Consider the following 12,990-nt stretch of genomic DNA (forward strand, 5'->3'; position numbering starts at 1 on the left):
GTTTCCCTTTGCCTTGCCAAATGTTGCCCAGTCACTGCAGACATTCATTTCCCTGCGGAGTCCTGGCAAGTCTTTGAAGTCCCAATCCCATACTGTGTTGTCATGGTTTGTCTGTCTTGGGGACTTTAAAATGTCCAATTCACTAGGCTGTTCGCATCACATCTTAAAATTAAAATGTCAAAGGAAAGAATGACAAGCGGGATCCAGCCAGGGCAGGTTCCAGACCTGGCCTTGGCAGATATTCACAGTTTTCCACGGTTATGTAGAAAGACAAGTGCGATCAGTCAGCCAGTGTGTGCTGACCTCTCTGGAAGGGGCTGCACATCCCCTTCCACCTGTGGGCTGCAAACTCGGAGCGCTTTTGGGAAAATGTATATATGCTGCAAAATAACCAGCTGGCTGCAGCTACCCTCTGGATGAGGTTTGAAGGTGGGACACACTTTGGACTGTTGCACTGACTGAAGTATAGGATGTGGTTTGAAGTTTTCAGAGTGCCTTTTTTAGACAGCTACGGCGAACACCAAGATTCGGAAGAGTGGTCTTGAGTGGTGCTAACTGCTGCCTCTGTTACAGAGGGGATGAGTAACCTGCCAGGGAGCACATGGCCATGCCTGTGAGAGCCCAGCATTCAGGTTTCTGAACACCCCCGCCTGCAGCCTTAGTCTAACTCACGAGAAGCCTTCTGCTCGGGTTGCCTTTAGATTCTGTTCTCCAAGGAAGGTGGGTGTATGCCAGCATTATCCACCTGGCAGTGCTCCATCTTGTGTCTTATGTCCCCTTTAAGAAGAAAGAAAGTGCTTGTGGTCTGTAAAAGTCCAGCAGTGGCCAGGGGTGAATAGACAGACTTCAAGGGATATCCAGAAAGGTAAATCTGTCTCTAAAATCGTGATGTCGGCTGACAAATCTGAACTGACAGCTCAAGAAGCGAGCAGTGGGCCAAACCGCTGCAAACCTGACCCTTCTAGCAAGAATAAATCAAGAGCAGCAAGTAGTGAAAGAAGATGACAGTTTTCATCTGTAGCTTTTCTGCACCTGCAGCTACAGCTGCTTTTCCTGGCTACCTAGCTCTCACCTCCTGTTAATTACCACGGACAGCCTGCTGCTTTGTGCTGCCCTGTGGCCGACCCGTCATGCGGGCAGCTTTCCTCGGTGTAGCTCAAGCTGCTCTCTGTGCGATGCACAAGCGTTACCCTCCAGATTAAACCCGTAGTGCTTTGGTCACGTCACTGTAACAACCCAGCATTAAACCTGTCATTAAAAGAGTTTGCTGAGCATGATCATGAATTTAGCGCTGGCACCTTTTGACATTAATTTCAATGCCCCATGTGGTATTTCCTGGTAATGCGCAAAAGTCTACTTGCAGGGTGTCATTACTGCCTTCTGTATGCACTGTTTGTACAACATAGAAGAAAGTGATTTTTGGTTTTTTTTTTTTCTCAGGCTATTATTAGTATTATTTATTTACTGGATATTGCAGTCAGGCCTGAAGGTCTCAGTTGAGATTCTAGTGTTTTTGTGAATCTGTGTGTGCACGTGAGTATGTGAACAAAACGTGCGTCCTATTTTTCCTTGGGGCTTAGATATGCAGCCCTTCCATATAATGTCTTTGATGCTTGGGTTTTTTTGTAGTGGGGAGTGCTTTTAGGCATGAAATGTTAATACGCTCCCAGTAGAGGTAGCAATAGGACATGCTGCCTTTTGATCAGCCTGAAAATGCTGTTTACATTGGCTGCTACAGACAGGAGGTGAGGGTGGGTTGGGGCAGAGGTGGGTATAGATGTTTGACCACTCTCTTTTCAAGTATTCCTGTACCTATTAGCTCTTCCTGTTTGTCTTTTCTGTTCTTTTTGTTTCTATTCTCAAAGGAGATCTTAACAGACAAGCTCTGTTTTCCGAGACTCTCCGAATTTCCATCTCTCTTAGCAGGCAGAAATATTTCCTGTTATATGAGGAGTTAAAGATATCTTTTTATTTAAGAGCTCTACACAGGTTTGGTCCTCTGCAGCAAAAGGGGGTCCTGAAGCTGTTTTCCTCTAATACATCTTTGCATGGATCTCAAATTCCACTTCACACAATGCACGTAAGGGCAGGCAGGGCCAAAAACTGTGCTTTTGCTTTCAACCTGTGTGTCATGTTGTTGCTGCTTAGGCTTACCACTGTCGCCTGAGGTGTCAAAATTTTATATGGAAAGGAAGGAAGCTCACTGGCTTCAAGTCTCATGGGGTTTACTGAACATGAAGAAGTCTGCGAGAAACTCTCAGGCTGACTGACTGCACTTACAACACAGCGGCCTGGGAGCCTTCCTCCGAGCCGCCTCCTGATGAGGAGAGCAAGAGAGAAACAACGAAAATCAAGCAGACCAAGCAGTAGTCTTAATATTCATAAATCAAGTGGTTAACTTACTCCATGCCATGAAAGCCAAGCACCAGTACCATTAATGAGGTTAAAGTAGTTTAATTGGCAGGTATGGAGCAAGAGAGTGCTAAGAGTGTAATTTCTAAATGATTAATAATAACAGGCTTTTAGATAATGAGTCAAGTGGATGAGGCTCTGCACAGCTAATCTGAAGAAATTTGGTGTTCCCCACGTGCAGAAGTTTGATGACATACCTGCCATGTCATCCAGCCGTGGAAGAGCAGTTTTACAGGAGGGGAGGAGAGGGCGGTGGGTGTGTGTTTGTTTGTTCTCACATGTCCTTGTGGTCTCCCAAAAACTGTTTTCGGGAGAGAATATTCTCACAGATTGCGCACGTTATCAGTCAGTGCTGAATGCTGGCGATGCTCTGGTCTTCCCAGCTGCTCGCTGCAGTCTGACTGACTTTTGCTTTCTCAACTCTGTAGGAAGAGATTATAAATTTTCACTTAACACTTAATAGGGAATATGGTTTAATTTGTTTCCAATAAAGTTCTTCAATGATTTTGACAAGTTGGGCACCATGTGGAAACCAGCTGCAGGTGATACATTAAATAAGGAAAGGTTCCCGTGTCCGGAGAAATCTTTTTGCATGCTAGATTACCTTGTCTCTTCTACAGCATATTCATTTCATGTCAACCAAAAGAAACTGCTGCCATCTACATTTTTAGAAATAATCTCATAAGGTTGTTTCTTATGCAATCACGTTAGAAAAAAAAGATAATTGGAACTATTTTCAAATTTCCCATTGACTAAGCTAGCCAATTCTGGTCGCTGACTTGCCTCTGAACAGCACCTGTGCATTTTGTGCTATCAATAAAATACTTAAATAGCATCTCGTTTTCTGTATTTGTTGGTTCATAGGCATCCATGCACCTTTGGTTGACAATCTGTAATGTCACCGCACACCCAATCACGCCCCAGCCTATGGAGGTTTCCAAGGTAACAAAGCCACCGTCGCATGGAAGGGAGAAAACCGAAAACAAAGTAAAAAGCCCTGCAGCATTTCTATTTACTCAACAGTTTTAAACCCACTAAAAAGTAATCCTCTGGTATAAGCTGTCTGTATTGTCATGCAAAACAGGTTTATCTTGCTACTCCTTGATCTTCATCAGGGCAGAGAGGGATGTGGGACGGCAGTTTAGGGAATCCCTTGCTGGTGAGCGTGGTTATTAGTACCTTGTTCAGAGCAGACCCTAGAAGATGCTCTAGAAAATGGACAGAATAGTCAGTTCCTGCCTGTTCTGAAGGAAATACAAAGCAAACACGTTGTATCGACACTGACAAGTAAGTTATCCTTTCCAGCATCAGTGCTAATGATGGTGAAAGGTTGAAGTTAGTGCAGCTATATATGTTTCATGAAAGTCACTTCTGAAAGGCACTGGCCTTATTTACACCAAATTAGTGTTCTCTTTCAGTTGGTATAATGGACTAATTAATAGACAGATTATCAGCAGGTGGTACTGTTTTAATTACCTGTTTCTGTTCATGGCAAGTCCAAGTGACACTGTATTTCAAATGGCAGCAGCCCATCTAAAAGTGTTCCCAGTATTTCTCCTCTTTATTATGTTGACTTCTGGCAACCTCGAAAGAACTTGGCTTAGGTACAGAAATCATATTAGTTTTGTGGGTGAGTATTTGTCTGCTAGCGAGGGACAGAAATCAAGTGGCTGCATCAGTATTATTATACCTATCAAGTCATGTGTCTGTCTTCTGGATACAGCTTCTTCTCAGCATTTCTTCTTAGAGCTTCCAGCCTTTTAGTTGTCTTTATGTTTATAGATGTCTGTGAGGACATCAGGAAGACCAGTAAGGAGCCGCTAGAAGTTTGTGGGTTTTTTTCTCCTTATGGTTATGACACTTCAACTCGGCTGTGATCCATCTTTTCAGCAGGGCTTGTTTCTTTGGGGGGTGGCTGAGCGTGTCCAAGTGCGTAAGAGTGATGGTGGTTGGGCAAGGAGTCGGAAGGCACAGCAAGGGCTGTGGTAGCATCGTGCCTTTGAGGGAGGGAGCTCATCCATGATGGCTAGAGGAGTTCACACCTTCAGGTGCTGCGTCTGGTGAGTGATCCATAACCACCTGCCTCTGCTCAGGATGTGGAGGCTTTTCTTCTGGATGCCCACATCATCTCCCAGCTTCCCAGGCACTTTTTACCTTAACGTTAGATGACGGAGCTGCAGCAGAATGTTTGGAGATGTAGGCTGGTGCAAAGTGCAACACCTTAATTCTTGATAAGAACAGAGGAAACCTGTTTGGGGATCTTTTGGTCTGCAGGTAACGTCGGTTGCTTCTGCAGCTGAGGACCAGCCTGCCTGAGCTACTGCTGCCCGCTGCCGTGCCCTGCCATGCTGCCGCATCTGCGGTCGTCAGAGGCACTCTCGTTGGAGCCCCTTACAAAAATAGACAGGGCAGTGCTGGCAGGATGTTCCCTGCAGCGGTGCCAAGACTCTGGAGCTGCTCTCTGCACCCACTGGCTGTGAAGCGGTCCCAAAATGGGGATATTCCAGGCATGCCGCAAACCCCACCTGTTTCAGGAAGGTCTTTGGAGGGAGTCGGCTGTTGGCTTCCCGAGGTTGGCAGCTGGTGCAAAGGAGCATTTTTCTGGGAGATAGACTTGCTGAGTTCCTTCTGGAATAATTATTAAATGCTAGTAGGGTTTTGTTGTAATATTAATTACGTGTCAAGGCACCTGAAGCTTTGCATTCTTAAAATAATCAAACAGTATATAGTTCTGAAAGAGCCAAAGCATGGTTAACAGTGGAAGGGAAATTTTGCAAAGCTGTAATTTTGCTCAGACTTTTGGAAAACTCTGGGAAAAATTTCTCAGCCCTGTCCATCACCCTCTGTGCGGGAAAATGGGCATGAAATAGCATCGAAGCAGCTATCTAAGCGGAGAAGTGGGATGATGGATGCGGTGCCCTTTTCAAACGATGGTTCGCAAGGCATTTGAGGATTGTTCTTCAGAGACCATTAAAAAGGAGCTTTAGAGGAGGAGAGACTAGTTGTGTGGCAGACAGGATCAAGAAGGATGAGTGTTTGCTGTGTGGTGTCATAGATCAGAACGATACCAACCTTTTGAAACTAATTGCAGCAACTAACAGTTACAAGCTACACTTACCCATCTCTCTCCTATGTCTTAGGCAGCTACTACTTTGATATTTAATTGCCTTTAGAATCGGCAATGCAGATTATCAGGGGGAATAAAAAGGAATAAAAGCTTTAGCGTGCTCGAACCAGAGATTTTAAGAGAAGGCATGAGATATGGAAATGACTGGGTAAATGTTTGCGTGCTGTATGGGATGTGGCTGTTATTGGTGGGAACATTAGTGCAAACAGAAGGAAAATGTGCGCTTGGATACCGTGGCCAAGGCTTTGCCGTGGTCTCTGTACTCGGAGGAGATGTACGAGCCCTCTGTGATTCCTCCAGCTGTATCACAGCAGCAGTACTTCAGAGGAGGGGCAGATGCACAAAGCTTAGCTGGTTACATCTCAGTAGAGCTCCTGCTCGATATTGATTTGAGCTTTGAAGCTATCCAGACACTGTGCATAAATGTTTCAAGGGGTAAGATCTGCTCTGAGCACAGGGCTGTGCCTGAGCCATCCCAAGAAAGCAACCCCTCCTGCCTGGCAGTTCTTCTTTTCCAGATTTTGCGCTGTCTTTCTTCTGTCGCCGCTGGTTGTGTGCCTTGTTGTACCGCCAATAATCAGCTGGAACATACAGAGAGAGTTGTTTGCCTGAAAAAAAATGCTATTTTGCTTAATTCCCTTTCAGTAATATAACTAATTTTCAATACTTAACGGGGCTTGCAAGCCAACTCCAGAGCAGTACGCAGGTGGCCTGGTCTGACCAGCGCAAAGAGCAGCCCGTCTGGCTAACTTCAGTGTGTCTGCGTGGAGACGTCTTTCTGTCCTTGCATCAGGAGGGGGATTCTCAATTGTAATTGCAATCTTCTTGATTATGGGATTGAAAGCTGTTGGTTTTCCTATGACGTCTCTACACTTCCCTGCATCTTGTGTCAAAATAGGAACTCCCAGCTCCCGCCGCAGCGTTCTGCAGTGAATGAGAAGGGATTTCTCTGCATCTCTTATTGCCAGCATTCGTCGGGGGACTCTCCCTCTAGCAGCAAAGCCTGGCTAAACCAGAGCCCAGCGCTGTTCTACAGACCAGCATATATTACACTTGGACTACAAACCATCCTACCCTAAAATTACAGCTCTTGTCAGCTGGTGATATTAAACTTGTCTCTAATTTCTTTTAGGGTGGAACAGGCTAAATCATAGATGCTAATGGCTGATTTTTTTTTTTTTTTCCCCCTCATGCTCCAGGCCACTGACTCGGATTATGAAGACGAGTTGCCAAAGCACTCCTTTGTGAACCATTACATGAGTGACCCCACGTACTACAACTCATGGAAGCGGCAGCAGAAAGGGGTGAAGCACCCGGCATCCTACAGATACGAGGAGTGTGCCGCCAGCGAGGCAGAACCCTATTTCCAGACTGTCATCACGACACAGAGCTCAGGAGGGGTGTACACCCCAACGGGACAGCCTGCGCCCGGCTCCCGGACTCCAGTGACAGGGTTCTCCTCCTTCGTCTGAGACGGGGCTGGAGGACGCAGCCGAACCGCCGGCGGCACTCGGAGGGACCCGTCGCAGTGACTGTGTGTGTGCGTGACCGGTGCGGTGAACTGTGGGTAACTTCTCTATCAGGGTAGAAACGGATGGGAACACGAATGAGGCTGGGTTGTTTTTTTTTTCTGAAGACAATCAACTCTAAAAATATGGAGCTGAACTAGCTGAACCTTTGTTAAAAAAAAAAAAAAAAAAAGGAATACTGAAAAGTGATGATTTTAACCACTTGTGAATAGTAGGGGTTTTTTAACCGCTTTTTGTAACGCTGCTTCAGGAAGCAGCTCCCGTGCCCTTCTCTTCCCTCTTTCTTTCTCTCCCCTCCTCCTGCCCCCTGTTCCCAAACAAGGAGGTGAATTCCCTAGATGCAATGAGTGACTTCGTGATGTGATTTGAAGAGAAAACATAAAACCTCCCAGGCTCCTTTTTCTTCTTGTTTCTCTACTTTTTTTTTTTTTTTTTTTTTTAAATTTTTCCCTCTCATCAAGGTCAAGTGGGAAAATATAGAAAAGGGACAAATTTTTATGTGAAAAGCATACACCTCCTCTCTCCTCATTGCTGCTCCCCACATTAGGAGCACTGGCTGATCAACTTAGGCTCAGATGTGTCACTCTGTCCGCTCTAGGCTCACTACTGGTGTATTTATACTGAATTACTGACCTGCTTTTCTTTCTTGTTCAAATGGGACCTGCTGCATTCTTTAAATATTCCAACTCCAAAGCCTTTAGAAGAGGAGATGGCTCAAAAGAGCACTGTAGGCAGCAGTGGGTGAAGCAAGTGGGAAGAATTCAGATGCAAGGTCAGTTTATTTTTGGTGTGGCTCTAATCCTCCCTCCTGGACTGCATGTGCCATTTGAATCGGTCATTTATTTAAAAGTCAAAGGACACAACCCAGCAAGCCAGAGGAATCTTTCAATTAAGATTGCAGTGACAAGCTAGAGAGTCTACTAATTGATGAGGTTTTTGATCATCAAAGTTATCCTGCCCTGTCAATAGAAGTTGAGCGTCCTCTCGCCCAGGCTCTGCAGTGCTGCTTACTGGTCTGTAAAAAAGTACACGGTAGCTGAGTTTGACTTTATTTTTTTAGTAAAAAGACATGTCACACAGACTGGGTGAGTTTTGGTCTCCACAGGTGCCTTTTATTGATTCTTCAGCTTCATATCTGGGAGAAGCAACAAAGTGTCTCCAAATAAAGCTAACCAGGTTTTTCAAGCATTAGGGTCACGAATTACTTTGTGCACTTTTATAGGCTGCTTTGTGCACTTGAAGCCTTCGGAAAGAAGAGAGGGGATTTTTAGTTTATTTTTCATCCTTTTGTATAGCTCCCTTTTTGTTTTCTTCTTTTCTATCCTTTTCCCGAGTCTGTCATGTTTAGCAGCAAGTTGTTTGCTCACAAGGATGTTGTCAGGGGTTTAAAGAACCTAAGTCCAGCCCTTGAACTTAGCAACAGTCCTGGATCACCAGACTTTTTACTGCAAGAGTTTGAAAGATGAATTTGGAAGTAGGCAAATCCTTACCACTCCAGTGTCTGGCGTTTCCTCCCAGGTGGATGTAGGTGAGCCAGGAAAATTGGTATCCTGCTGCTTGCTAACGTCCCGTCGGGGCACGTGTGGGCACTGTTCTTATTGCAAATTCTCCCTGTCCTCTCTGGAGATGTGTGGGACAGCTGTGGCACTGGGTGGTGGTGTCTTCAAGGCAGATTGTTGAAACCAGCCTGGTTGGGGGCTGCCTGTTCTTGCCCACGGGGGCCTCTTAGAAGTAGCCTGGTGGCACCGCACCTGAACCGGTGAGGTCCAAGGGCAAGCTCAGCCCTGCTGTCACCTTTCTTCTTGGACAGGGCAAACGATCTCAGAACTGCCTTTACTCTTTGGCACTGCCTCTGAGCACTGCTGGTCTTGGTGCATACAGATTCTGGATAGCTTTGGCACTGGATTGCTGTTCCTGTCCAAAGGCTCCAGAAAGAAAAAGTTCAAAACCAAAAACTTCAGTGGGTGTGTTTAAGGGCTTTTGAGTTTGGGATAATGATTCACAGCTCATTAGATAGCAAGGGATGTGCAAAGGCGCGGGCTTGAGCCAAAACCCTGTGAGCCATCCCCCTCTCTGCACCTGGATAGGATGTGTGTGGGATGGAGAAGGGGCTCCAAAGAGGATGACGTGGAGCTTACTGTGAAGAGGAATGCAAAGCAAACGAAAAACCCACTGCCTTCTGTGCACTTTGACTGTTCTCTTAAGCCATATGGACTTTGCTTTAATTACTGAACTGACAAAAATTTGTTTGCAGTCTGAGTTTTTTGTTTCTTAGACAAAATTATCTACGTGACTTTCTGATTTGTTTTCTTTCTCCTTTGTTACTTCCTGCATCAGATTACGTATTTTAAACACCTTGCTTTATATACATGTGACACAGCAATGCAATTGCTGTTGGAATTTTAATGGCGCTTATCCAACAGGTATGAGAGGGAGTGCTACAGGAGGAGCCTTTCAAGGACCACTAAGGACTTAGGGATGTAGATTAGTAGAAAGCAGATCCAACACCGAAGAACTTGCTCCAAAGGAAAGCGTAGTGCGAGTAGCTCCGTATCTCCTGAATATTGCTAGATCTGAATTGGTGTAAGGTGCAGTTACGCCCCGGAGCTGACCCGATACCACGTTGAGCAAAAAAGCAAGGAAACCACGGGGAATAAAGGAAATGGACTCTGTGGCCACTGCTCCACTGAAGGACAACATGGGGAGCAGCACGATCTATACAAAGCAAGGAGAAGAGACTCTTCCTTTTTTCTCAGAGCCATCTGCAACTAAAAAGCCTGAGCTTGCTGAGGGCCTGCTGAGTTGGCTGTATGGCCCTTTTCTTCTGACTGCTGCCAAAATAACAGGTTAGGTGTGATTCCTTTAGGACCTGTTGATCCAAACAAGGGTATTTCTGTTCCATTCCAGTCCACGTTATTGTCACTCTCGGTTTTGTTTTGTTTAAGAATTGGCTTTTCTTACATGTAGGTTTTTTTTACTTAGGCAATGGCAGAGCGTGGAAGCGCGCTGTCCTGCTCACCCCTAAGAGGAGCACAGGATATGTGCTCTGCTGCCCAGGGTCCTGTGTAGCTACATGCATGATGCCTGTGCCGCCTTGTTAGCATGCTGTACTTGTAAAATACGATTAATGGGTAGGTTTTATTTACCTCAGATATCAGGTAAATTGTTCTATCGGGAAGGAAACACTCCATCAATTGGCAAGAAAGCTCTCTTTCATAGCTGTAATCTTTGGAATCACAGCCTTGAAATACGACTTTTAAACAGTAGTTGTCATGTTACAATAACTTCACCCATCAAATCCATTTCTGTTTCCATCTTCCTGTTTAGAACAGTCTTGAAAAATGAAGGGTTATATTTAAAATGCCTTCTTAGGATATTTTATTTGTATTTATTTATTTACTTTCCCATGTTTCTCAGGTCTCTTGGTGGCTGTTACTAAAAAATAAAAACAACTTCATGAAATGACCAAGGGAGACATTTCAGGGAACAGTTTAATAGGAGCTCATTTTTCATGCAATAGCCATGGAAATATCCAATTTCCAGCAGGGAAAAAAGTGCCCAGGTCTCCATCCCCCTCCCAGGGCTGAGATGACACCAGCCACCACCGTCAGCGATGCTCCCAGCACTCCCAACGGCTCCGAACCTCGGGTTGTCCCTATCATAAATCACGTGCAAAAGTGCACGCGAGAGAAGGAGCTGTACTGTTCCAGTCCACTCTAAGTGGAGCATTTTATCCCCCAAAAGTCCGTATCACACATGGTGTGTCCCCCACCCGTGGGTTGGAGTGTTTTCCATTCCCATCTTTTAATGCTCTGGTGCTGGTGCACGACCAGTGCAGGTCGGGTGCGAGCGGCAGCAGTGAGACGGGACAGGAGAGGGCACTGTTTTACCTTCATCGGTGACAGTCTCTTTTTCCCCACCCTGGGAGTCACCCGTGTGAAACCCCTTCGTGGGAGGGCAGGGAGAAGCGAGGGCACAGAGAGCAAAGGGTTTCATCAGCATTTACTAAAGGAATCACACTGTGGCCAGCAATCCCACTTTTGGAAGCAGTTGGCATTACTGGAGAGAAGGAAAAAAAGAATACAGAAAAAATATACAAAAAAAAATACAAAAAAAAAATACAGAAAAAGAAACTAATCCATTACCCAAAAGGATTTTTTTTTTCCTCTTCATTTTGAGTGTTAAAGCCAGGGACGCTTTGCAGATGGGCCAAGATCTCATTTTTCCTGCTTATACCCAGGTCTCTGCCAGAAGCTGCTGTAGCAGTTGTTTAGAATAAACATCCAAGTCTGTCTTGACATGGGGATACATTTATTATCCTTGTCATTGCTTCCCTCAAGAAATCCACTGGGTCATCCAAAGATTATCCTATCTGCTCTCCAAAAAGGGAGGAGAGAGCGCTGTTTATACAACAGAGCACTGATGTCTTCTCCCACTTGCTGTTTTCAGATAAGCAGGGCAACTTGTTTCAGAAAAATCCTTTTAGAAAAGGAATTTATCGGGAAACTTCAAAAAAAAACCCCATAAAAAAGCCCCCACAAGAAAGATGACCTTTGGCAGGGCCATTAGAAATCTTGAAGTCCTAGAAACCTGTGACATGTAAGACTGAATATGATCCCAAGACCTCCTATCTTTTGTGATCTCCTTTATCAATAGCCGCCAGAAGGGCACATGCAATGAGGGGTTATATTTGGAGAGGAAAAGCCACCACAGAACAGTTGCTAGGTGGGCAGGTTGTACTGCAAACCAGCTTCATTCAACCTGGAGTTCCTGCTAGTTCAATCACATTTCTTAGGTTGTTTTTGCCGGCATGTGTGGAATCTATACATCATCATGGCGTTACTAGAGGTCACGTGGGGAGAGGTATGTTCCTGTGGTGTTCACACAAAGCCACATGCATGACAATGTGGTTGTACAATATCCATTGAAACCTCCTTACGGAAAGCCACCCTTGAATTAGGAGCACATTCACCCCAAGACTGAACATGTTGGGCTGGGTGTGGGCCTTAAATGGCTCCACCTGACAAGTCCCTTCAGTTCTTTGTATTTCTGTATCCCGTTTCTTCTCCTCCACATCTCCACCCCCAGCCCTCCTAGACAAATAAGGCTTGCACTTTGTGAAGGTGTAAAGTTTGCTGCCCCCGGTAGTAGACAGCCACAACCGATAAGCACACACGTGACACGTGGGACAGGCGAGATATGTTTGAACAAGGACTGAAATACCATTGGGACTTGAGATTCAGGCTCTGACTCAGAATTTTATCTTCTCAAAGCTGCCACCTGCCCATTTTAAATGGCCCTGGAGCCTCAAGACTTGGCAGGAAATTCCTTATTTTGATGCTGTTGGATCACTGTGCACTTTCTTGGGGCTTGAATCGCTGGATATAGAGACTGGAATGGGGTTACAGAGCTTTATATCGAAGTGTTTTCCCATTTATGTCCAATTCTCTAGATCTGGGAATGAAACCTTTCTGCTAACGCGACGTGGTGGTGTTCTGCAGGTGGGGCACCTGGCAAGTGCCACCAGCGCTCCCCCCTTGATGTCGTTAAGCTCCTGGGCAGTGCTGGGATCCGTAACGGTGCAGTGGGAGCTTTCGGGTAGCAGAAAGCTGCAAGGACGTGGTGTTATGGTGAGTTTGTAGCTGGTCACTTTGCCACGCTTGGAATGGAGTCCGTCCTCTGGTTTGGTATCTGCCGTCAGCGTAGGGGTAGGACCACCTTACACAGCTGCGTTTGAGTTACTCTTTGGTGTACCACGGTTATCGGATCGTTGCTTTTACTTCAGTGTCTCCTTGGGGATTTGCCCTGGATTTTTGTTCCACACCTCTTGTTAGCCTCACCTTCACCACTCCACTATTTTATATGAGAAAGTTACTTCTTCTTTTGCAAACTTGCTTCTAATTAAAAGAACCCTTTTTGAGA

The 12,990-nt window shown here is 45.5% G+C and overlaps 1 protein-coding gene across 1 annotated transcript in view; it reads left to right on the top strand.

Moving 5' to 3' along the window:
- The window catches only part of SDK1 (sidekick cell adhesion molecule 1), a 419,426-nt gene extending 406,436 nt beyond the window's left edge, over window positions 1-12,990 (top strand). The window contains exon 45 of the mRNA XM_075165332.1: window positions 6,739-12,990. Within this exon, the coding sequence (XP_075021433.1) occupies window positions 6,739-7,011 (273 nt within the window). The 3' untranslated portion in view covers window positions 7,012-12,990. The remainder of the gene's footprint in view (window positions 1-6,738) is intronic.

Source organism: Calonectris borealis, chromosome 16 (genome assembly GCF_964195595.1).
Source record: "Calonectris borealis chromosome 16, bCalBor7.hap1.2, whole genome shotgun sequence".
NCBI classification, from domain to species: Eukaryota; Metazoa; Chordata; class Aves; order Procellariiformes; family Procellariidae; genus Calonectris; species Calonectris borealis.